The sequence below is a fragment of the Leuciscus leuciscus genome (genome assembly GCF_965113295.1).
Source record: "Leuciscus leuciscus genome assembly, contig: SUPER_11_unloc_8, whole genome shotgun sequence".
NCBI lineage: Eukaryota > Metazoa > Chordata > Actinopteri > Cypriniformes > Leuciscidae > Leuciscus > Leuciscus leuciscus.
The window spans coordinates 360,001-386,940 of NW_028118539.1; the positions used below are offsets into that span (position 1 = coordinate 360,001).

The 26,940-nt window shown below is 36.5% G+C and overlaps 1 protein-coding gene across 1 annotated transcript in view; it reads left to right on the forward strand.

Annotated features, from left to right (window-relative positions):
* Positions 1 to 26,940, forward strand: part of LOC309510281 (NACHT, LRR and PYD domains-containing protein 3-like) — a 359,584-nt gene that overhangs the window by 328,340 nt on the left and 4,304 nt on the right. Inside the window, exons 12-13 of the mRNA XM_082191284.1 lie at positions 19,680 to 19,850; positions 24,554 to 24,724. Coding sequence (XP_082047410.1) covers positions 19,680 to 19,850; positions 24,554 to 24,724 — 342 coding nt within the window. The remainder of the gene's footprint in view (positions 1 to 19,679; positions 19,851 to 24,553; positions 24,725 to 26,940) is intronic.

The window sequence follows — 26,940 nt, forward strand, 5'->3', positions numbered from 1 at the left end:
TCACTCTGACTACAATGACAACTCTTTTCCTTCACGTTTACTCAACAGTGTTTTCCCTAATGATGTTTCTGTGTAATAATAGTGTTTCCCAACCCTGATCCTATAGTTCCCCCGGCACTGCACAGTCCTTAATCGTTGAAGTTTCTGCTTTGAACGGCTCTTTCCGTGGCTACAAAAATACAATTATTCAAAGTAGCTTTTCTAACACTACTAATGTGCTAATATGAAAGATAATAAGCAAAAGAAATGTAATAACTTCATGCTGATCTTCATTATCTTATATGCAGGGAAACACCTGAACTTCTGCGGAGCAGTAATGAATAAAGTAACATGGTCAGCGCCGCGCTGGTGAGATTAGTTTGCTCTGTCCATTCGGTTTCGCTAGCAAACACGTCCTCCCTGCGATGTCGAGTCGGTCACACAGCTCGGTCCATTGAGCCGCACCGATGATGTCAGCACGGCACGAGCTCTGTAACACCGCTCCGTTTCGTCCCACTGTTGGTGTGTTTGGCTTCCCATACAACTCGTTACAACTAACAGACATTGCTTAAAAGAGTTTGTGAGACGCGCCAAATTAAACAGAAGTGCGGACACACAACTTCCTTTTCAAGGGAAATTAGCCATCATCAACTACCGAAATCTCTTCTTATTTCAGTAATGCGTATGAATGAATTTCACCAAGGTTGATCAATGTTTTTCGTTTCACTAGTGTTGAGGCTTTTCAATAATTGTTGCCTAACGGCCCTTCATACTGGAGATCTCATAGTTGTCTCCTCTAAAGTTTAGAAGAAATCTCAGCAACATCACACACTGTGCTCAGATTTCTCTCCGTAGAAACTCGGGATCGCTCACATTTGTCTATTTTGAAGTTTAGAAGTGATCTCAACAACATCACACACTGTGCTCAGAGTTTTTCCCTAAACTAAAGACCCTGGTGGTCTCATATTTGTCTCCTCCAAAGTTTCAGACAAGAATGAACATTGATCTAGTTCATTTGTACAGTATGGTGCACTGGCAGAATAGTTTTGTATAATTAGTGTAGAAATATGTGAAATGCTTATAAATCATTAAATGTTTAAGTTTTATAGACCCCATTATTACACATTTTTCAAGTGTCCAGACATATATTGTTATCCATTTAATATGAAGAGACAATTTTATTAGTCTTTTTCATTATAAAATATATTATAAGTAAGTAAGTAAAATGTATTTATACAGCGCCTTTCACAGACTAGGTCACAAAGCGCTTTACAATAGACAATAAAACATAATAAAGAACAAAATAAAATAAAATAAAACAGATACAATTTTCAATATATAAAAGGACAGAGATTACCCAAAAGCTAACCTGAACAAATGAGTCTTCACTTGTCCCCTAAAACTGTCCACATTCTCAGCAAACCTAAAACTGGTTGGCAAAGCATTCCATAGTCTGGATGCCATAGCGGCGAAGGCTCTATCCCCACCTGTCTTTAAACGAGTGCGTAGCGTAGATAGCAGATTATTAGACCTGAGAGACCGGAGAGGGGTATGAAGATGAATTATGTCAGCAAGATAAGCAGGGGCCTGACCATGTAAAGCCCTATAGGTTATGGTTACAATTTTGAATTGGATCCTGTAAATTACAGGAAGCCAGTGAAGGGAGCAAAGTATCGGGGTGATATGAGTGCGCCTATTCTAGTGAGTAACCTAGCAGCAGAATTTGGAATAGATTGCAGTCGATGAAGAACAGATTTGTTAAGTGAGGAGAAAAGTGAGTTACAAGTATACGTATACTGTACACTGTGAATGCTCTGCAGACCCAAGCCATTTAAGAGAATGAGTTTTGTGGACTCGCAAATTAATATTAACACTATAAATATGACTATAAATTCCCTTGTCGTTTGAGGTGTAAAATAAAGCTTACATAATAAAATTATGGTAATACTGTACATATGTTACTGTCCGTCATTTATTTATTTGCCATTCGACTTTTTTTTCCAAATAAGTGCCAGTTATAAATAAAATAAAATTAATACATTATTAGCTAACTGTGTGATTTGTGTATGTACATTTCTGAAATGCATAACTTGGACACAGTCACCTCTGATAACAGATCACTCTAAATTGTAATGTAGAGTTGCATTTTCTGTAAAGCTGCTTTGAAACAATATGTATTGTGAAAAGCACTATACAAATAAATGTGAAATTAATTGAAAAGTTATGGAGGGTTTTGGGTAAGTGTATCCACAACGCTGGCGTTATTATGCATCATCATCATTGTTTCGCGTTCTATGGAAGCATATGGGTAGCAATATTCAATTTGAAATGTAATATGCAAAATGGCAATGCATTTATGTATTTCAATTTACGTTTTCCATTACATATGTACAACGTTTGGTGCAAAATTAAAATTAAAATGATATTATATTATTTACATTTGCCATTTCATACACTAGTTTTAATATGTAAATTGAATACATTGTTTTACGGTGTGTACTTTACTCTTAACACCTTTTACCTATTTATTTATTATTCTCAGGTAAGGTAAAGAAAGTCAAATCTGACCTAAACCTTAAGCGTTCAAAAGGTACTTACAATTTGGTCAGAAGACTCCTCTGTGGTATGTTCTCATTAATAGTCTTCCAGCATCATAAGTCTCAGTAGGCAGATTTTGTAATCAATTAAATTTCTTTTAATTGGTTACTTTTCTTTTTATAATAAACAAAAATATAAAAGGCGAATACAACTTAATCGTTTAAGTATAAAATACAATAGTCATGTTTTGAAACAAAGGTGTAGTAAGCTCTGGGCTTCTTCACTTCTGCTTGGGGTTTCTTGTCCTCAGCTCTGGGCTTCTAGGCGTCGGGGGCTCTGGCGTATCAGTATCCCAAGAGGCAGTCCGTTCATCAGTCTTTTATACTCCTTGTTTACAACTGGCATTTGGTTGACACTCCTCCAAAGTTTCCCAGATCCTTCTCCAGTCAGGTACAAGCGGTCCACCTCTTCATGTCCTTGAACTACAGTAAACTCAGCTAAGATGGCTGAGTTCATTTAAACATTTAAAGAGTCTAGCGCACACACATAATCGCAATTTTCTGCTCCTCTTAACAGAGGTTGGCACAGTCACATATACATACATAACCAATTACTGTACATCTATGCCAAAACAATATAAGCCATCTTTTACAAACAAAATAAATAACAACATTGAATGCAATGCATTACACTGGCTAAATATGTGTAACAAAAAGGCATCTATAATAAATAAGGAGGCAGGTAATTGCATTTTCTTGATATTATACAACACCCCCTTCATGCAATTATCCTGACTCTTTATCCTTCCTTCTCATAATTGTAGCACAGACTTTGTTCACTTCATCAAACTTTACCAATAACATAGACATTTGTCCATCATTCTTAAATAGATTGGTTTGTTACAGTTCATGCAATATTTCACCCAGTTTTGTTTTCTGGTTCCCATAACAGAAATAATCAATTATATTTCTTTTGTAATTGTATTAAAATTATTTATTTATCAAGGGGCAAAACTTTGTGCTCTGCTTGTTTATCATGTATTAGGCCAATTTGGATCTCAACAAAAATCCAGTACTTCAAGCACCCGGTCCCCCCTTAGAGCCGCTGACATCTCCTAGGGTCTTTAGGGCACAAAGTTAGTATCTCTGGGGTATGATGGGTTTTCTTGCCCAAACTACTAGTTTAAACATCCCCCTTGGTTTGTACCAGTCTTGAAATGTATTCAATGTTCAAACAGTGCACAAGGTTTCTTTTTTTATTATTGCTTGAAACGTCCAGTTCCAAACCTCTGGGTCAAATATTGTCATGCAACTCATTTTCTCATTCAAATATCTTACACTAAATCCATCATTTCTTAAGCATTAACAGATTCTCAGATATCATAATTGTACCATCAAATATAAAAAAAAACCTTTTGTAGTAATTGTTGCATAAACATATCACATCCTACAATTATTTATCTGGTTAATTATGGTTACATTTCATACATTTACTATAATCAGAATAATCCAGTTATTAAACCTTTGTATCCAGAGTAATTCTTCTAATGTTTCCCTTAATATCTGAGAACACTATATATTCAAACATAAATTATATAAGTCAATAAATCAATTTGTTCCTTGTTATACATATGGTTCCCATTGTAAAGTTTGCAAACAATCTCTTAAGTTAATAATGTCCATCTTTAAACATTTTATATTTTAAATTAAATGTACAAGTTCATCTTTTAACATGCCCTACGGTCACAAGAGTTTCTTCTTCAATTAGCATAGCATATATTTTAATTTCCTTAATATATTATATACATTCAAAGTCCACTGAAGCCAATGAATTCTTTAATTCATAAAGATTTAAAAATATTTCAAAAGCAAAAACAACAACATTATTTTCAGTAAGTTCTTACTATAAGTTATCTTTACATCCCCATTATAATAAGGTTCACACTTTGTTACATCAGTATTTGGTGGCACCACACACATTTTAAATCCTCAAAAATTAACCCAATAATTAAATCATCATATCAGGAGTTCTCACCCTAAACGTCTCCTTAGTTAAATCTAAGGTATAATCTTTTCTAACCCCAGATTTGTTTGTTACTATAGTATAATACATTTTCACATAATACAATTAAATTATTCTTTATTCATTTACAATAATATATTTCGTTTTCTTAAATCATGTATTTATCAGTCAGTAAAAACCATAAACACAACTGGCATTATAGATGCCATAAAATTATTACATTTTATGTTTACAATATCAAACACCCACTTCATAATAGTCCTTTTAGTTCTACGGTTCTTATTTTATTTATTTATTATAAATCATTAAAATAATAAAGTAATAATATTTACCAGGATTTCCCAAAAGGTTTAACTGACCCCAGCTAAGGTCTCAGTGCTGGTGGATGCAGAGCGGCCGTTTCTTACTATTACAGTCTATCTTGTTGTATAGTCTATTTGACTGAATAAGAGGCATATACAAACTATATACTGTAGGACTTCTTCTGCTATTTCCACCCCCTTCTTTGAAAGGGTTCCAGATTCAGTCAAGGCCATTTGGTGCTCTTGCATGGATCATAATGAGAGCTTGTTTGTCCTCATCTGCTCTCTTGCTGTTCTCAAACACTTCCATGATAAGCCTGTATCCAGGAGTGTCAATCAGGTCAACATTACAATATGTCTACTAGCACCTATTATTCATAATGAGCTCATTTTCAATTATTCATTTCTTTTTGTTTGTTATGGAAACATACTAAATTAACTTTAAGTTGTTTTCTCAACTCTTCTACAAGTTGATTGACCATCCTTGTCCAGTTTCTCTCCCAATTTTTCTAGTCTTTCTAGTCTTCTTTCTGCATATTAGAATGCTTTAATATAACAGATACTGCAATATTTTCCATAATCCTAATCTATTTTATGTGACTCTCATTAAATATTATTGGCCTACATGCTCCATATGCTATCATATTCGTGATTTAATATCACTCTTCGTTTCTGCTGCCAAGTACGTGCACACATTTTTTTCCCCTCTAAAAAGAAATACTGTCTATTTTCATTTTTAATTTTATCATGATATTTAGGATGATGTTTAAAAATAACCTATGTTTTATAGCATTTTTCATTTCTCACTCTTACTACAAGTAGGAGGTATTAGCCTCCATGTATTTTATCTTATATTACCATTATCTCTTGGTTATTTTTCCTTCTAGCCAATGCTAGAATATTCTTCAATATTCTTCACATTATTTAATAGTTTTCAAAATATTAGTTTCATTATCACCAAATAAGTCTCCATAACTGTATTAAGACTTTTAGGATTTGCTTCTATGCCATTTTCTAAATTACATTCTTACACAATTCATATTTAATTTGTCCATGAATGTTCTTCTTAAACGTTGCTAAGACTGACTATACTGTTGCAGTGTTTACTGATGTCTTTCCATTTTCCCCAAATATTCCAGTTCTAACCAAATGTATACTTTTCTCTCTTATCGTCAAAATCTTAATTTCCTGTAATGTTCCTTTAGGGTAGATTCACCTTACAGTGAATAATCTCCGTTTATCTTCCTATTAAATATTTCTATCAGGACATTCACTTTAAACCATCTTGTTCTTTTCGTTTGTAATACTAATATCATTGGGGGTTTTTCTCCAATTTTTGACCCTAATTTACTTCACCTATATTCTAGTGCTTTATACGGTGGATTCATCAGGCAAGATTATGCAGATATGAGAATCCCATAATTTCAGTAGTTCCATAATGCAATATTCAAATGTTCTTCCTTTATGTACTATTAAATATATTTTTATGCTTGTAGATTTTCCACATTAGCTTTATAGTTCAACTTCCTGCTTTCTTTTGCTCCCAAAAAGCTTTAGTTCACTTAAATCGCTTGTACACTTTAGGCTACAATAAAATCAACAAAATTCCAAATTGCTGCTACATCCATAATAATTTAAACAATCAATAATTATCATTTACCCACAGCAATTGATTTATATTAGCAGGATTTTTCTATATTTCAGCATTATTCTTCCTCTTTTTGGACTATTTACTTTAATTGTTTTTGATAAGTAAATTCCAAAGTATCACTCTACCCACATCAAAAACTTTTAATATTTTACTGTTTTGTTAATCTTGTGCCAGCTCTTTCTCTTGGCACAGGCACTCGAGGTGCTTTGCTGGTGGTCTTGTTCAGTATTTCCTTGAAGACCAGCCTGTCGTGCTGAGTGAACCTCTGCTAGCAGGCTCTCCCCCTTCCAGAAGTTCACTGGCACACAGGATCACCTCTGCCTTTCAATCATGTATTTGGGACTTTTTTCTTTTCTTTTTTTTTCTTTTTAAATCACATTCCCCCTTTTTGGGAGATTTTTTATTGTGATACATTCTTACGCTATATTGTAAATAGCGTTTCCATTAACCATTTCTCACTTTGGTTGGAATATTTCCTTCTTCAAAGCAAGATTTTAGGCTCTCTAGTTTTCTCCCAAGTGTCCTGGGACAAAACCAGCAGCCACTTGCTTTCTACGTCATTTGTATTTATCTCAATACATTATGACCATATTTACGACGCTAGAAAGACCCAGCTGTTTCCAAGTCTGATTTCTTTGTACACCTTTGTTCCGTACTTTTGCCTTAAATGGTTAATCCACCAAAGGTCCATGCCCCAAATTCTATGCCTATTGCCTACCATATATACACCAGCAAATTACTTTGGTTAATGTCTTTCAAACATTCATCGCATTTAGTCCACAGCAACCCTGTTACATAAACAGTCCTATGCATCCATGTGCTCGCTGATAGTCACTGGGTCATTCAGTATTTCCTTGAGGATAACTCATCCTACATTCCTGGCAGACAACAACACACTAGGTTCTTTCATTGTTTGTTGACAATCTTCTTTTTCAATTCATCATTAAATTAACCTCAATCCTGTTAATACCTCCCTAGTTATCTCTAACTTATGAAGCTTTTCTTCATCTTAATCATACTTTTATTGTTCATTTCAATTTCATTTGTAACCTTGTTTTTTATAGCAAGGATCAAATTCCTTTTAAATCAGAGGAAATGTTCTAATAACTCCAAGTTTCTTAATCAACTATCCTCACGTTTATTATTCTTTTTACATCTGTAAATGACTAATCTATTTAATCCATGTAAGCTTATTCAGACATTTCTTACAGTCACTCTGTATGCAGTACAGTTTGTTAAATAGCTATGAAAAATATTAATTTCATTTAACCCATCTTGCCTGCAACTTTTATTAGTAGGCTATTAACAGCTGTTCCTGCATTTTGATTACTCTGCTGCATATCTTAATACTTTATATCAAAACTAATTTCAATTAATCAATATTCAAACATGGTCTTTGTTCTAAATATCCTAAAACTATGTGGTCAGTCTAAAGCAGTCACTATCCTCTTCCACTGTAGTAATAATTATACATTTACTTTTGTTATGTACATCATTATTTTATCATTATAATTATTAATAAAAAAATAAAAAAATGTATTCCGACAATCCATCCACTTTTTCTCTCTCTATTTTTCTTCCGGCTTCTCCCGTTATAGGGGTCACCACAGTGGATCATCCACATATCTGTTTGGCACTGGGGTTAACAACAAATTCCTTTCCTTGTGCGACCCAGCATTGAGAGTGCACTCATGCAACAGCAGTATGGCAAGCCGTTTTAACATTTAATCATTTAAACCGACTAGTCTCTATTTTCATGCTACTAGTACTTATTTTTTAGATACTAGTATCTATTCCATTAAGTACTAGTACTTATTCAGTAGCTACTAGTGCTTATTCTTTAGGTACTAGTGCCTATTCTTTAGATACTAGTGCTTATTCTTTAGGTACTAGTACTTATTCAATAGATACTAGTACTTATTCATTAGATACTAGTACTTATTCAATAGATACTAGTACTTATTCATTAGCTACTAGTACTTATTCAATAGATACTAGTACTTATTCTTTAGCTACTAGTACTTATTCAATAGATACTAGTACTTATTCATTAGCTACTAGTACTTATTCAATAGATACTAGTACCCATTTATTAGATACTGAATTCGGTCCAAAACATTGTATCTTGTCGCTAACTTAAACATTCCATTTAATAATACTCTTTGAATTCACTATTTTCAACAGCTCTCCTAATCTAAGAAGTTTACAATATAAGTTTTTGTATAAATTTCTGTATAAAAATCCATACTTCATGTATAGTTATAATTAACTTTTTACTAATTATAGCTCATCCTTCTTGCTTATCTGTTGGTCCGACTGTTTGTACAGTATTTTATTTTATTTTTGTCTAAACTGTAATATTTATTCTTATTTCTTTTATAATATTTTCTTATATGTAAAACACTTTGAATTACCATTGTGTATGACATGTGCTATATAAATAAGCTTGCTTTGCCTTGCCTTATCTTGTTATTTTAATAAATTAATTAACAATTTCTTGCTGCTAGCCCTTAATTACATATTTTTTAATAAATTATATTTTCTTACCTTAGAGTAGCAAAGTTTTCTTGTAGAAAATCCGTTATAGTTCAGTCTCAGTCACATCTCCATTTTTTAACATTTATCAGCGTACCAAGCCCTGTTCTAAGTTACTGAAGTATTTATCATTTTCTCTGCTGTAGACATTAGTGTAGACATGAATTTTGTTCAAGACTAAAGTAGCCTATAAGATATGAAATATTCTATTTATGTTTGTTTGTTTGGCCACTTATGTAATTTACATATTACTTCATATTATTCATATTATTTAGTTATTACTATCTTTTCATTTTTTTTTTTTTTTGACCTATATCTCTCTCAGTAATCGGTCATTATATTTGTCTTTATTTCTAAGACAGATACACGTTTGTCTTGTAGTGAAATCTCGGCTCACCTATATGCATTTTCTAATGCTTTAACCTCCTGTCAGCATAGGCACTATGTGGTTATATAATTTTTAACTCCTACCTGTTTACTTATGTTTGCAGTATGACTTGACATGATTTATAAGTCTAATATTCCTGCTTATAAACTATTCTTCATTTAATTTTGGGCTAAAAGTCCCAGTGTCTTTTTCCATCTCTTCTTCTGGACTCTGGAACTTCTCTTTACCAATATTAACGCTCTCTTGTCTTTTGAAGTTCTTACTTGACTTCTTACGGTACCTAAGTCTCGCTTCAGAAACTATTTTTTTGTTTTTAATGACACTATTACTTGTTCTAAATTTGTCACTATTCTACTTAAACCCTCAGTAAATGGGTTCCCATTATAGACTGGCTGTCTTTATATCTCTGTAAGTAAAATTTCTATAGGCACAATTTTTAAAAAAATTTTATTTATTATAATTTTTATTGTTTTCCTCTTAAAAGCATCTTCTTCATTTCTTTCTATCAGAATATTTGTATTTAGTCCTCTGTATTTACTACATTAACCTCTGACTAATCATTCAATATATATAATAGCTACATTTAACATAATATTATTTGATTTCCTGCTTTCACTTTCGGTGTTGTGTATCAGAGGTATTGGAGTTCTCTGAACCCTCTAACTCACCCTGACTCTGTGGTAAAACTCTCATACGGAGGCATGGACGGCCGAAAGAGTCCTTGCGGGACATCTTTTCCCGTTTCTAAAGTTGTTACTCTTTGCATTGTTAACAAGTTTATTGTTAATAGTTTATCTCCCATTTCCTTCATTGTCTGTTATTTGTAATTATATTCCTTCAATTACCATTTTTACTCCATCATAAACTATTAGTTAACTTTATATTAAAATAAAGTTTACCTGACTTATTTTGTTGTCAGTGCCTCCCTTAAGTTTTCATAACTATCGTTTTACAGGTCTTTCAGCCTCTAGTGTTCTGAAGTACGAGCTCTTCTCTGTAATACAGTGTGGGAGACGATCTGGCACGCACTACTGTTGGCTTTTCGAGTCTGAGCTATGTTCAAAGACTCTGGGCCCTATTTTAACGATCTGAAACGCAAGTGTCAAAGCGCAAAGCGCAAGTAACTTTGTGGGCGGGTCTCGGCGCTGTTGCTATTTTCCCGGCGGGATAAATGACTCTTGCGCCAGGCGCAAATCTAAAAGGGGTTGGTCTGAAGTAGCTTCATTATTCATAGGTGTGGTTTGGGCGTAACGTGAAATAAACCAATCAGAGCGTCATCTCACATTCCCTTTAAGAGCAGATGCGCTTTTTCCATAGCGGATTGCTATTGTAACGGCGGATTTGCCAGGCGCGCGCCAGCAGCGGTTCACAGCCAAGGAGAGCAACGCTCTCGTCACGGCCGTAAAAGAGAGAAGTTACATTGAAATGGAGAAATCCACCCAAATTAACTTCGGTTAATTTGGGTAAATGTGTAAGCTAGATGTATGCTTTTATAATAAATTGTTTATCTATATCTATCTATCTATCTATCTATCTATCTATCTATCTATCTATCTATCTATCTATCTATCTATCTATCGTAATAATGTATGATTTGCAAAAATGAAAACTGCTGCTTCTGTGTAGATGAGAGAATCAAAGTGCGCGTTGTGCACACGCTACATTGATTATGGCCAAGCATGCGCCCTTAAAATAGCATATGAATAACATGCGCAACGCGCCACTGACTTTAAACTATTTTTTCCTGGTTAGTGGCGCAATTGTTTTCTAAACCTGCAAAATAGCAAGAAGCAACGTTTGCGCCGGAACACGCCTCCTCTTTGCGCTGAACCGCCCCCGGGAGCGCAAGTGTATTTCTTAGTTAACCGACGTGCTTCTGTGGAGGGAAAAGTCCGCTTTGCGCGGGTGCAAAATAGGAATGATACATGCGTCGGTGTACAAAGTCACTTGCGCTGGGTGCAAGATAGGGCCCTCTGTCTCTTTAACCGGTACACCTATTTTACAATAAAATCATCCTGGCTCTTCCAGGACCAATAATTATACTTTCATTACACTTTTTATTTTTATTTTAATATGCCAGATAACATCCCATTTGTCCCAACACATATTGTTACAGATTATAAGTCCTACTTTTAGCCTGCATATTTCCACTTCATAAAACTGTCTTCTGACAATGTTAGGTACATTTCTTCTGTTTGTTTAAAGATATTAATATCAACTTGATATATAGCCTGTCTATCCAAGTCCGGTGGTTTAAATTCGTTTAGCACTCTATCATTCGTAATATAGAAAAACATTTCTTAGCTGTTTGTTAACAGTCATTAATCATTATTAACCATTATTCCTTGTCTAGAAGTCTTATTCTGTAATGTTATTACATGTACACATTTTTCCACTTCATGTTAGACCTATACCTCAGTCTTTAAGTTTTAACCATTTTGGTCTATCTCTATAGAGAAGCCTCGTTCCATTTTCTAGAACCGTTGTGTCTGCCTGGAAGGCTAGTTTTCATTTTAATACATGAGAATCTCCTCATGTTAAATATCTACATTGCTGGATTTTACTGCTTGCCCTGTCATAAGCGAAGCGTCCTCCACTAACAGGTCTTATCTTTTAGTCAGTCTCTGCCTCTTACTGTCTGAGGCTAGCCGTTTGAGACTTTCTGTCTCTCCTTTTTCACGGCTTTCTCAATCTTTACGGCTCTCTCGCTCATAAAGTTATTTGTTCTACGCGCGTTCAACCCTTTCTGGGCTGTCTATAAATAATCTCTGTTCAACCCTTTCTGGGATTTTCCTTTAAATAATCTTTTCTAGATTATTACTTTCTGGCTAAATTTCTCTTAGTCGACTTTTGTTTTAACCCTTCTGGGTTTTATTATTATTACATTAATCTTTGCCCTTTCTGGGTATGCATTATAGCATTCATTTTTCCACTCTCACGGAATTTTATTTGTATATTTTCCACTCTCACAGAATTTTATTTTTATATTAATCTTTGCCCTTTCTGGGCTTTATTATAACAGTAATATTCTCCCTTTCTGGGTCTGTATTATAACAGTAATATTTTCCCTTTCTGGGTCTGTTCTCTTAGACGTCATTTATTTTAACCCTTTCTGGGTTGTTCCTTTAAATAATCTTTTCTAGATTATTAACATTGTTGGGGTCTTACAGGTTGCCTTTTAGTTGGTAATTTACTAGCATTCAAAGTTCGTACTCCTATACTCAAGCGTACGAGTGCGGAAGCGAATGGGCAAGCATTGCTCGATCGACCGTGGCCAGGGGTCGATGGATCAATGCCCCTAAAACGTTGGGCGCCATGTTTTACGGTGTGTACTTTACTCTTAACACCTTTTACCTATTTATTTATTATTCTCAGGTAAGGTAAAGAAAGTCAAATCTGACCTAAACCTTAAGCGTTCAAAAGGTACTTACAATTTGGTCAGAAGACTCCTCTGTGGTATGTTCTCATTAATAGTCTTCCAGCATCATAAGTCTCAGTAGGCAGATTTTGTAATCAATTAAATTTCTTTTAATTGGTTACTTTTCTTTTTATAATAAACAAAAATATAAAAGGCGAATACAACTTAATCGTTTAAGTATAAAATGCAATAGTCATGTTTTGTTACAAAGGTGTAGTAAGCTCTGGGCTTCTTCTCTTCTGCTTGGGGTTTCTTGTCCTCAGCTCTGGGCTTCTAGGCGTCGGGGGCTCTGGCGTATCAGTATCCCAAGAGGCAGTCCGTTCATCAGTCTTTTATACTCCTTGTTTACAACTGGCATTTGGTTGACACTCCTCCAAAGTTTCCCAGATCCTTCTCCAGTCAGGTGCAAGCGGTCCACCTCTTCATGTCCTTGAACTACAGTAAACTCAGCTAAGATGGCTGAGTTCATTTAAAGTTCTAGGAGTCTAGCGCACACACATAATCGCAATTTTCTGCTCCTCTTAACAGAGGTTGGCACAGTCACATATACATACATAACCAATTACTGTACATCTATGCCAAAACAATATAAGCCATCTTTTACAAACAAAATAAATAACAACATTGAATGCAATGCATTACACTGGCTAAATATGTGTAACAAAAAGGCATCTATAATAAATAAGGAGGCAGGTAATTGCATTTTCTTGATATTATACAACAACATATTTTAACATATTTTAAGTTTGCAGTGGCTTCATAAATTAATGAAAAATATTAAAAAACAAAGTACACCTGATGCACATTTCTTTGTTCTTAATTTTCTAGAACTAGTTTAAGAATCTTGCTGTATTTATATGTAATTAATTAAGAGAAAGTACACCGCCATCTTATTCTGATGAAAGTGACTTGAACGCACTGCCGTCGTAAACACGACTTCCCAGGAGGACTTATAGATGATGACGTCACCGGGGGGGCCAACTTTACACAGTGATTGACAGGGTGGGAGGGGACGGTGCCAACTTCACGCAGTGATTGACAGGGGGGGAGGGGGCGGGGCCAACTTCACACAGTGATTGACAGGGGGGGAGGGGGCGGGGCCAACTTCACACAGTGATTGACAGGGAGGGAGGGGGCGGGGCCAACTTCACACAGTGATTGACAGGGGGGGAGGGGGCGGGGCCAACTTCACGCAGTGATTGACAGGGTGGGAGGGGGCGGGGCCAACTTCACGCAGTGATTGACAGGGTGGGAGGGGGCTGGGCCAACTTCACGCAGTGATTGACAGGGTGGACGGGGGCGGGGGCGGGGCCAACTTCACGCAGTGATTGACAGGGTGGGAGGGGGCGGGGCCAACTTCACACAGTGATTGACAGGGTGGGAGGGGGCGGGGCCAACTTCACACAGTGATTGACAGGGTGGGAGGGGACGGTGCCAACTTCACGCAGTGATTGACAGGGTGGGAGGGGGCGGGGCCAACTTCACGCAGTGATTGACAGGGTGGGAGGGGGCGGGGCCAACTTCACGCAGTGATTGACAGGGTGGGAGGGGGCGGGGCCAACTTCACACAGTGATTGACAGGGTGGGAGGGGACGGTGCCAACTTCACGCAGTGATTGACAGGGTGGGAGGGGGCGGGGCCAACTCAACGCAGTGATTGACAGGGTGGGAGGGGGCGGGGCCAACTTCACGCAGTGATTGACAGGGTGGGAGGGGGCGGGGCCAACTTCACGCAGTGATTGACAGGGTGGGAGGGGGAGGGGCGGGGCCAACTTCACACAGTGATTGACAGGGTGGGAGGGGGCGGGGCCAACTTCACACAGTGATTGACAGGGAGGGAGGGTGCGGGGCCAACTTCACACAAGGCTTGTTCAACTTCACACAGCTCTGCGCAGACCGATCGGCGGCTGACTTGAAGCAGTGCATGCCGGTTAGAAATTTTGTCCGACTTGATAAAGTGCCGACGCCACGTGACTGTGACATATGCCATCAAAGTACCGCGAGAGCGATTCGAGAGTAGCCGGAGAACTCAGCCAGCGCAGCTTCTCAAGAGCGGCTGCACGAGCTCTGATAACGACACAGCTGTTCCACGATTGGCCGGATTCACCGCATGACAACGATCACGTGTGTTTCGTGTTTATTCGAACACCTTTAGTTCCTCTAAAGCTCACAAATCAGTTTTTTATAACAGTAAATACTCTTTTCATGTAGTTGCGATGTTATATTGTGTCATGTTTATCAAATTAAAACTGATTAAAAAACGTAGACTCCACTTCATTGATAGAAGTTTATGTTGAACTTTATTCTTGTTCAAACAGACGCTGTATGAAGCAGTACATAAAGTATAAAGTTTATTTCACTTCAGCTGTGGTAAAGTATGCAAACACCACGTGAGCGGTCACTACGGGAACCAGAAAGTGTCCGACTTCACGTGTCCATTTGCAGCTCCTCCCCGCCTGCACTCGACTACTCTCAAGAAGTCCTCTCTGTAGCCTGTAGCACGATGACGTATAGCTGGATCAGATCCAACACGTACTGGACGCTGTTACGCGCATGCGCGGTGGTGTGTTTGGTGACGTCATATATGCATGCGCACTAGAAGAGAGTTCATCAGTGATGTGATCAGTTTGTATTTTAAACTTAAATTCAGTGGGGTTAAATTTTTATGTGCGTACATGTCCTGCAGACACTGAACAGCAAATTAAGAGGAACCTTATGTACAGATCACTGTGGAAAAATGAGCCATTAAAGAAGGAACTCTTACCAGACAAAATATCTTTATGCACTTTTTTTTTTTTTTTGGACATCTGACAAGATTTATTTTCTTGATGCTGTTATTATTTTAGCATTTTCTCTTGAATGTGTACTGGTATGTTAAGTTGTTTACAGACCATATTGTATTGTAGCTTTAGGATTAACATTACAGAGACAATTACTTGACTCATTTTTGCTTCCACTCAACAGCAAATATGTCCTGAATAAAATTAAATGGCTTAATTTTAAAATGTTCTGTATACACGCATTAAAAATAATAATAATACTTGCGGTGACCACATGCTATTAATCCATCAAATTTAGGTTTAAAATCATGTGATTTAAAATGTTGTAAAATTAACTATTTTGCATGTATGTAGAGAGAAATTAGGATAACTTAAGCATCACATTTATGTAAATAATTATTCATCAATAATTACTTATTACTATTTATCAGTACTACTACTACACAGGTTAGAACATCATCTCAATACAATATTGAGCATACTAATACCCTCAAAATTAATTGGTTAAAATTTTGTTTGAAAAAAACCTTCTTTGTGGAATTTTATTCCTAATTTTATTTTTGACCGACTTGGGGGTCTTTCTTTTTTACTAATGTGTGATTATAAAATTGACAAATTGCCAGTGAAACTTTCTGCCTTTCATGCTCAAGCTTTATTGGCTTGGAAACTGATCTACAAGCACAACTTCTCTCCGCACCGTTTTCTTATTTGGAATAATCGTTGTATTTTGTATAAACACAAAAGTGTTTTTTTAAAAGCTGGTTTGAAAAGGGTATTGTTTTAGTTTGTCATTTGTTTAACTCTCAGGGATACCTTATGACGTATGACGAGTTTCTTCTGCACTTTAATTTTCCTGACTCCCAAGGAATTTGCTCTTGTATTTTCTGCAATCAATTCTGGTATAATTTCTTTATGTAGAAGTGTGTTGTCATCAGTTGATATGCTCATAATTAACCCAGCTGACACAGTATGTGGCAAAATTTGTTTTTTACAGTACAAAAACAATAACCAATCTATTCGTTCTCTATTTTTAAAGGAGTTTGTCACCAAATCTTGCTCTATTGCTTATTGGACTAAATGTGTTAATGACCTTGTTTGGGAAAGTGTCTGGTTATTACCTCATAAGTTTTTTGTTACAAACAAGGTGAAAGAAATCTCTTTCAAGATATTGCACAAATTCTACCCTGTCAAACATTTCCTTAGTAAGTTTAAGACATTGATGTAAGTTGCTCGTTTTGCTCTTTGCACTTGGAAACAGTTCCCCACATTTTCTGGCATTGTAGTCGTGTGAAAAAGTTATGGTATGAAGTGTCTGTTTATTAAGGAAAAGGTACTCTCTAATTTAGTTTTGCATTTTGAAAATGTAATTTTTGGATATTCAAAGTATGATAACAGTGTGATTAAGGAGGCTTTTGTAATTAATCTGTTAATTTTATTAGTCAAATTTCACATCCATAAGTGTAAGTTTTCTAACAAAAAGCCCCTTTTCTCAGTATTCCTTAAAGAATTTGAAAATTACTTTTCTACTATTCATTCTAGTACTAATGGAAAAGCTATTAAGACTGTCACAAAACATATTAAATAAATTATTTACAAAATATCCTCCAACGTTTTGCAACACTTTGCAGTTTGAATGATGTCTTGTACGAACATGACGGAGTATGTTTTTATGTTTCCACTTTTCGATCGCGCCCGCGCCTCTCACACACACACACACACACACCTCACACACACACATACAACATATTCCAGCATTGGAATCTTGCAGCCTGTTTATTATAGCCGTAATAAAAAATAATTATAAAATAGTCAACCTAACATATAAAAAATTGCACTGCTCTGCAGGGGCGATTCCAGGATTTTATAAATGGGGGGGGCACAGGGGGGACCAAGAACCAGTCAGGGGGGGGCAATCAGAAAATTCAACTGAAAATAAATACTGGTTTAGAAAATATTAAGCACGATTTCCAAAATCTTGTGCAATGCCACGTGCTCTAATATAGATGGTATTATTTTTTTTGTATTTTGCATGGATTGGACAACACAGTTCTGTTCCAATAAATACAAAATAAAAATCACAGACATTATTTAGTCATTTAACATTATTTTATTTACTTTACTTTTTACATTACTTTATTTTCAACACAAAAATTAAGTGTGTGTTCTCAGCATGAAATGTGTCTGTTCCTGTGGGTTAACTGCACCATCACATGTATTATGCTCTGCTCTGTATTCTGCGGGGTTTTTTGGGGGGGGGGGGTTTTGCTGGCTACCAAATAGTTTGATAAACTCATCCATGTCCAGCGACTTGGCTCTCCGTGACTCTACACTGAGCACTCCCAGGTCATATATAATTTAGTGTGTACATACGTAAACACTGACGTGTTGTGGTGTCTCTTTCCTCCTGTTTTAAAAACGCGCAACTGTGCTCGCTAATCAAACAGTGATTGACAGCACTCTGGTCCAATGGTGCGGTGGGCATTTTCAGGTTGACAGTAAATCTAGCCCAATGAGATTGGAGGGGGGGCCAATCATATTCCAGGGGGGGCCGGTGCCACCCCGTGCCCCCCCTCTAGACACGCCCCTGCTGCTCTGTTTAAATTGTCTGCAGTATAATTCGTACATTCACAGTAAGCACCGCTCCACAGTCATATGCCACATTCACACAGTGATTGACAGGAAGGAGGCGGGGCCAACTTCACGCAGTGATTGACGGGGTGGAATGCATTTTCAATTTGCACAATGAATTTTGCTTCATTCATTGCGGGACATTTAATGAAAATGCAATTGCAAGTGTCTTAACTGTGGGTGTAAATGCAATTAAGAAAAATAACATTTGAATGATCATTTTGCTACATTATTTGTTTGAACATGTTAAACATATCTAATCATTTCTGTAATAAATTTTACTTTTGCAACTTATAAAGCATTAAAATGTTCAATTTACATATTAAAACTAGTGTATGAAATGGCAAATGTAAATTATATAATTGAATTTTCATTTTCATTTTGCACCAAAAGTTGCACAAATGTAATGGAAAATGTAAGTTTAAATACAGAAATGCATTGTCATTTTGCATATTACATTTCAAATTGAATATTGCTACCCATAAGCTTCCATAGCATTCTCATTGGTTTGCTGGCATTTGGGGGGTTTCATGTGAAAGGAAAGCTGACTGTGAATAGAGCTACAGGGATGACAGCAAACCTGGAAGACTAATTCGCCACTGGTTGCCTCTAATTTATGGAAGCTTGTTTCCGCCACAAAATAAAACAATTTAAAAGATAATTGTGACTTTTTATCTCACAATTCTGACTGTTTTTCCCCTCAGAATTGCAAGGTACAAACTCGCAATTCTGACTTTTTATGTCACGCAATTGTGAGTTTGGCCCTGTCACAAACGGCACCCTAAACACTCGCGGTCTTCCTCTGAGTCCGCACTTTCCTGACGTAACACCGCTTTGACTGTCGGGAACAAGTCAGCTGCGGAGCTCGATCGCTTCAGTGCGCATTTAGGGCACATATCGACCGCAGAGGGGCGCTCATGAGTACCCTTCTGAAACCTAACATTACTAAATAGGACACCCTACGGTCTCATGGACTTAAAGGGCACGCAGAAGCCCTTGTAAGTCTACAAGACTGAAAGTGCATATGAAGTGTGCCATTTAGGACAGGGCCTTTATATCTCGGTGAGTGGACTCTGACAAAATGAAACACCTCTGATTGGCCACTGCGTTCAATAGACCAACAAACATGACTGTGATTGGCTACATTTCTCACCGCTGTAAAAACATTTGACGTTCTCCAGAGCTCAAACACAAAAACACACTTGAGAGTTTGCCAGTATGATATTATTACAGAATCAACTGAGGATGATCTTGCATTTGCTTGAGAGTGCTTATATTTAAATTTGACTTTGTTAAATAAAAAAATGGTAAAAAACATCACAAACTATTTGTGATCAAGCATTAATTGACGGACCCCCTGCAGTACGGCTGCGGACCCTTGTGTTAAACTGATCTGATCTGAACTGAGAGAGTGAAGAGTGTGTCATTGTTCTCTACAGGTTGAATTATTGTGGAGTCACAGATGAAGGTTGTTCTGCTCTGGCTTCAGCTCTGAGATCAAACCCCTCACACCTGAGAGAACTGAATCTGACTGGGAATAAACTAGGAGATTCAGTTCATCTGCTCTCTGCTGTACTGGAGGATCCTCACTGTAAACTGGAGAAACTGGGGTAAGATGAACTCTCTGATAAACACATATTTTGTCCTTGGTAAATATATTCTTTATTAGTAATTTAATAGTTTTTAACTTTTTTACTCAATGATCACCAACTTTGCTTGTTAAACTCTAGCTTGTTTTCGGGTCTGAAGAAGGAGTCCAACCAAACAATTACACATCCACACAACACAGATGAGAGACAATTGAATAAATTGTATTGAGAGCTCATTTTCTGTACAATTATAGTTTGACCAGGAAAACCAAAACCAGTATTTTATGTGTGATTCATAGACACTCAGTTAAACAATAAATTACAAGTGATACTTACTTCAGTCCAAATGCACATTAAATAAATATTCAGTTAAATCAGTGAACATCACAGGTGAGCCAATGCTTGATTAAACATGCTAATCCTAAAACATAAATGTTCTCCCCAGTGTATACAGTACTGTGCAAAAGTCTTAGGCATGTTAATATCCCCCCCCCCCCCCCCCCCTCCCCCCCGATTTTTTTTTTAAGTCAGTTATTTATATATTTTGCTGTAATGTGAAAGTAGGAGATTTGTGTATGCACAAGGAGTCTGACAACAGCCGGTATGATCTGATCTCACCATCATCGAGTCCGTCTGTGATTACATGAAGAAACAGAAAAATGATTAACATGCCGAAGACTTTTGCACAGTACTATATGTAAGGGTTAATACCCGACGAGGTGTCCATTGTCAGGTATTAATGGACGACGGCGAGGCGTGAACCGTCCGACGCGCAGCGAAGTCCATTAATACCTGACAATGGACACCTCGAAGGGCATTAACCCGCTTATACCATGGTCACTTGCCAAATAACACATTTTTAAAACATTAGTTTATATTTTAATTAGTTTTACAATCGAAATCTAAAGTTTTTACAAACAATAACTTGGTTTCCCTGGTTACGCCTGACGGTTTATTTAGCAACCGGAGATATTTATAGTCCGCTCAGCTCGTAGAACCCTTCAGTTTACTGCCTGTTGCTATGGTTACTCACAGCTGATGTAGCCAGCGCATTTATTTATTAATTTCGAACGGTAAACAGTCAGTTTCACCAGAACTCCTTTACTAGGTGTCCTCTATCACTTTTTAATGGACACCCTGCAGCCAATCAGAATCGAGTATTCACCCAGACCATGGTATAAAGTATATATATATAATTACTCCACATCACAAACAAGACAAAACATTACACAAATACACAAAGTATAAATGTTATATTAAAACAACAGTGTTTTTGAACTGACAGAGTTACAACACCCACAGACTTCCATAGGAATCGAGGAATGCGGAAGTAAAGTTTTGTATTGCAGTAAATATCATTACAATAAGGCAAAACAAAACTATAATAAATGTCCTAAAGAACAGAGCACAATATAAAAAGGAAAAAGAAATGGGAAAAATATCAGGGACAAAAAGACTTCAGGTTCTTCTCATAATTGAAACTTCTTTAATAAATTGATTATTCTTCCACTTTTCAATGTTGACATTCTTAAGGATTTACAGTAAATCCAAAATTATTTTTAAAATACAGAAAACAATGCACTGAAAAAGTGTGTAGGATTTAAATGATTGAATCATGCACATCAGTTCCACATGAACCAATTAAGTTCAACAAAGATAATTTGTTCACATAATGTCAACATCGTGGAATCAAGTCATTTCCAAGTAACCCGATGAAGAAGTTTTAAAGTGATTTTAATATGGTTCCCTAACTGGATTAATTCATTCAATTTCTTATATTTGTGTCACATGACTGAGTTATAAGATTGTATTAGATTGCTACAAAACTATTAATTAGCAATAGCATATATTAGCATGCTAAATGCTAAGCATGAAATCTAATTGTAATATAAGTAATAAAAATATTAGAATTTTTATTTTTATTTTAAATGGCCATTAATGGATCATAATTATTGGACAAATATTTAGAAACAAAAATATCTTCAAATATTAAATTAATATTATTGAACTAAAATATAGTACATTTAATTGATAAAGTTACACTTCAGGTGTTATTAATGTTATCTCTTTATCACTCCATAGTTACAGCACTGCATGGTATTTGTCCCTCAGTTTCTCCTCAAGTTCATGGAGAACCGGCATCCTTTATAAAGCAGTGTAGGATATAGAGGCATTGCTTGTCACTACATTCAAATCACATCACACATTGCAATCTTTAATAAAATGGTCATTTTACACACTGTTTACACAGCGTCATTGTTCTCTACAGGTTGAAATATTGCGGAGTCACAGATGAAGATTGTTTGAGGAAGATCTTGCATTCGTTTGAGAGTGCTTATATTTAAATTTGACTTTGTGTGTTTTTTTACCCATGTTTTAATTTTTTAACAAAAAATGATTTGTGATCAAGCATTAAAGTCCCTGTAAAGTCAAAATTAAGTATGTGTTCTGAGTTTGTCACACCACAGAAAAATGTGTTATTAGCCACCCAGACAAATTTCAATGATAAAAAAAGCCGGCAAGTACATAAAATAAACTATCAAAATCTTGAAAAAATGAGCAGTTGTCTCTGCTCTCAAACGCTGGGGGCGTGTCCACTGGCTGCGCTGAAACCACGCCCACTCGCGGGAAAGCTGCCGTCGCCACACTCAGCTGTCACCGCTACAGCCGGAATGGATGCTCCTAGCAGCTTAATTGGTTTTACAAAGCCATACATGTTCGAGCCTGGACTACCTACTATAATTATAACATAAGCACACAAGGCAACTTACACTCATTGGTGGGCACGCACTGCTGATGATGGCACCAGTTGTCGCAGGGCCGGCCCGAGGCATAAGCGAACTAAGCGGCTGCTTGGGGCCCCCTCGCCACCAGGGGGCCCCCAATATAGTTTTTATTTATTTTTTATTTATTTTTTTTTATTTTTTTTACATATTAATTAACTTAAACAAGTGACATAAATGAATGAAAGGATTAATAATTCAAGACAAGAAAATTCTGATTTCATGATCAATATACCTGCCTACAACTGCTGCTGTGTCTGCCAGTGTTTGAGTCATGCGCATAACCTCGCGTGCATAGACAATTCGTGCGCAAAGTCACGGTAATGTTAAGCCATGTCACAAAAATTTGATTTGATCAATGATTTATCCTTTAAATGTAATAATATTCAGAACAGAACAAGAATAAAAAAATAACTATAAACAAGCCAAAACGAAATAATTTAAAGCGAAAGTGAAAGTAAGCGGCGTTGGGCTCACGTATCTCTCTCATTAGAATCAAAATGTTTCAACATTCGCGATGGATTTGGATGGTAAACTATTCTTTATCATAGGCTTTGTACTTCACTCACGTTCCAATGTCGGCGGAAAAAAATCATCCTCTTCACACGCGCAAAAATGTGCTTGGAAACATCACAGTGGAAGATTACAAAGCTGGAATATGTTGTGTGTGTGTGTGTGTGTGTGTGTGTGTGTGTGTGTGTGTGTGTGTGTGTGTGTGTGTGAGTCGCGGGCGCGATCGAACAGTGGAAACATAAAAACATACTCCGTCATGTTCATACAAGACATCATTCAAACTGCAAAGTGTTGCAAACGTTGGAGAATATTTTGCAAATAATTTTTTTAATATGTTTTGTGACACTTTGTTTTCAGAAGTTTCCAAGAGTTAGTAAAAGAGTAAAGAAAAAGTTACAACTTTTTTAAGTATCTATTTTTTATTTATTTTTTATTAATACATAACCTCATTGTATTCATTTATAATGCAACATTATAGCGTGACATTGTGTCAATAATCGTCAAGCACAGGTGACTCCGCGTGGTGGGAGGGGCCCAAAAGGCTCGGGCCGGCACTGAGTTGTCGGCGCGACGGGAGTATGAACACCGAGGCGGGAGATAGTCGGCTCGGCCCCATTCACCAGTAACAGCGGATTATCAGTGAATCCCAGTTGTCTCCGACGAAAGTTTATAAAACTATCCCGTGTAAAATGATCACTACAGAGGCGGGTTTTGGCGGTGATCCTCAGCTCTCCATCAAGGTGGCTCACCTATTCACTCATTTATTCACAAAATTAATCCACATCTTCTTGATGTGATCGTTTTTCGGAAATTTAATAAGGACACCGATCTGTTTTGTACGTGATCGCATCCAGGTAGTATGCATTTCCGTGACGAAGGCATAGCTAGCTAGCAAACTGTAGGCTGTAGTAACTAATAGTACTGACAGTAACTCGCGATCGGCAAACTGCTGTGATTGTGCTCTATTTATATTGTTAGGGGAGGGGCCAGCGTCAGGGGCTCCAGTGTGTCATCAAGTAGGGGCGTGTCCAGGAGCTCAGGGGCTCCAGTGAGTCATCAAGTAGGGGCGTGTCCAGGAGCTCAGGGGCTCTGGTGCGTCATCAAGTAGGGGCGTGTCCAGGAGCTCAGGGGCTCCGGTGCGTCATCGAGCCCCCGTTTTAGCCCCGCCCAAAAAATCCGGAACACAGCAATGGTGAAAAACTGTTTAACGGTCTAACTCCACAATTCAGTACTTCACAGTTCACAGTCTTCGTAATATGTTTTAGCAATACATTTCTAACTTTTATAATGTGTTTAGAATTTTTTTTTTAGAATTGCCTTTACAGGGACTTTAATTGACGGACCCCCTGCAGTACGGCTGCGGACCCTTGTGTTAAACTGATCTGATCTGAACTGAGAGAGTGAAGAGTGTGTCATTGTTCTCTACAGGTTGATTTATTGTGGAGTCTCAGATGAAGGTTGTTCTGCTCTGGCTTCAGCTCTGAGATCAAACCCCTCACACCTGAGAGATCTGGATCTGTCTGGGAATAAACTAGGAGATTCAGTTCATCTGCTCTCTGCTGTACTGGAGGATCCTCACTGTAAACTGGAGAAACTGTGGTAAGATGAACTCTCTGATAAACACATATTTTGTCCTTGGTAAATATATTATGTATTAGTTATTTAATAGTTTTTAACTTTTTTACTCAATGATCACCAACTTTGCTTGTTAAACTCTAGCTTGTTTTCGGGTCTGAAGAAGGAGTCCAACCAAACAATTACACATCCACACAACACAGATGAGAGACAAATGAATACATTTCATTGAGAGCTCATTTTCTGTACAATTATAGTTTGACCAGGAAAACCAAAACCAGTATTTTATGTGTGATTCATAGACACTCAGTTAAACAATAAATTACAAGTGATACTTACTTCAGTCCAAATGCACATTAAATAAATATTCAGTTAAATCAGTGAACATCACAGGTGAGCCAATGCTTGATTAAACATGCTAATCCTAAAACATAAATGTTCTCCCCAGTATATACAGTACTGTGCAAAAGTCTTAGGCATGTTAATACCCCCCCCTCCAAAAAGATGGTTTTAAGTCAGTTATTTATATATTTTGCTGTAATGTGTCAGTAGGAAATATCAGTTTAGATTTCCAAACATTCTTTTTGCCATTAATTGTAATAATCCAGTGAGATTTGTGTATGCACAAGGAATCTGACAACAGCCGGTATGATCTGATCTCACCATCATCGAGTCCGTCTGTGATTACATGAAGAAACAGAAAAATGATTAACATGCCTAAGACTTTTGCACAGTACTATATAGTATATATATATAATTACTCCACATCACAAACAAGACAAAACATTACACAAATACACAAAGTATAAATGTTATATTAAAACAACAGTGTTTTTGAACTGACAGAGTTACAACACCCACAGACTTCCATAGGAATCGAGGAATGCGGAAGTAAAGTTTTGTATTGCAGTAAATATCATTACAATAAGGCAAAACAAAACTATAATAAATGTCCTAAAGAACAGAGCACAACATAAAAAAAGGAAAAAGAAATAGAAATAGAAAAAAAAATATCAGGGACAAAAAGGTTTCTAATAATTAACATTTCTTTAATAAATTGATTAATCTTCCACTTTTCAATGTTGACATTCTCTGATCCTCTTCGGTTTAAAAATGACCGAACACGTTTTTAATTTAATTGTTTTGCTTCATCTGAATGGGATGACACTTGTTTGTTGTATTAGCTTTGTGAACACACACAAAATAATCATAGACATGATTCGGATATGGTAAAGGGTCGTAAAAAAAAAAAAAAAGTGTCACACTTGGTTCCTTCAAAAATGACCGACAGGAAATGAATGGGAAATACGAAAACTCAGAGAAACTTTTGGTGGTACAAACTACAAATCAGCCGCTGTGCAGAAAAAAAGTGCACAGCAATGAAACACACACCCACCCACACACACACACACACACACACACACACACACACACACACAGACACACACACACACACACAGACACACACAGACACACACAGACACACACAGACACACACAGACACACACACACACACAGACACAGACACAGACACACACACAGACACAGAGAGAAATGAACTAGTTAGACTGCAACAGTAAATTTTGAGAATATGCGTAATAAAATCAATAAATGAAGAAAATACAAAAGAGACTCTCTCTCGCTCAAACACACGCACACACACTCGCACACACACTCGCACACACACTCACACACACACACACACACACACACACACACACACACACACACACACACACACACACACAATAATTGTTTGGTCTTATTTTAGCCTAATAGGTGTTCCTGATATCTGTTGCATATGCAACAATACATCAAATAATTACAGTTTGTATGTACATAGTTAAAATAATATTTATTATTATAATTCAATTTTTATTCCTGTTTTTTAACCTACAGTTTGATAATGATTGTTTGCTGTTGTTATTTTATTGTTTTTGCTGTTGGATCATAATTGCTGTTCCCGTCTGAAGTTTTATTACCATTTATAGAATTAAACTGAATAAAATACCAATTAATTGCAAAATGTCTGTATAAAGTGTTTTGAATTATCACTATCCATCCCTTATTTTGTTAGATTTTTTGAATTATCAAATACTGATTAACAAAAATGCTTGCATTGTGTTCCTTTTCTAACCAAACATTATTGTTTGATTGTAATCATAATGCAAAACCTGATACTTATGTAACAAAAATATCTAAACCTTAAAAAAAATTGTCTTTTAGAATGTCTAAATATA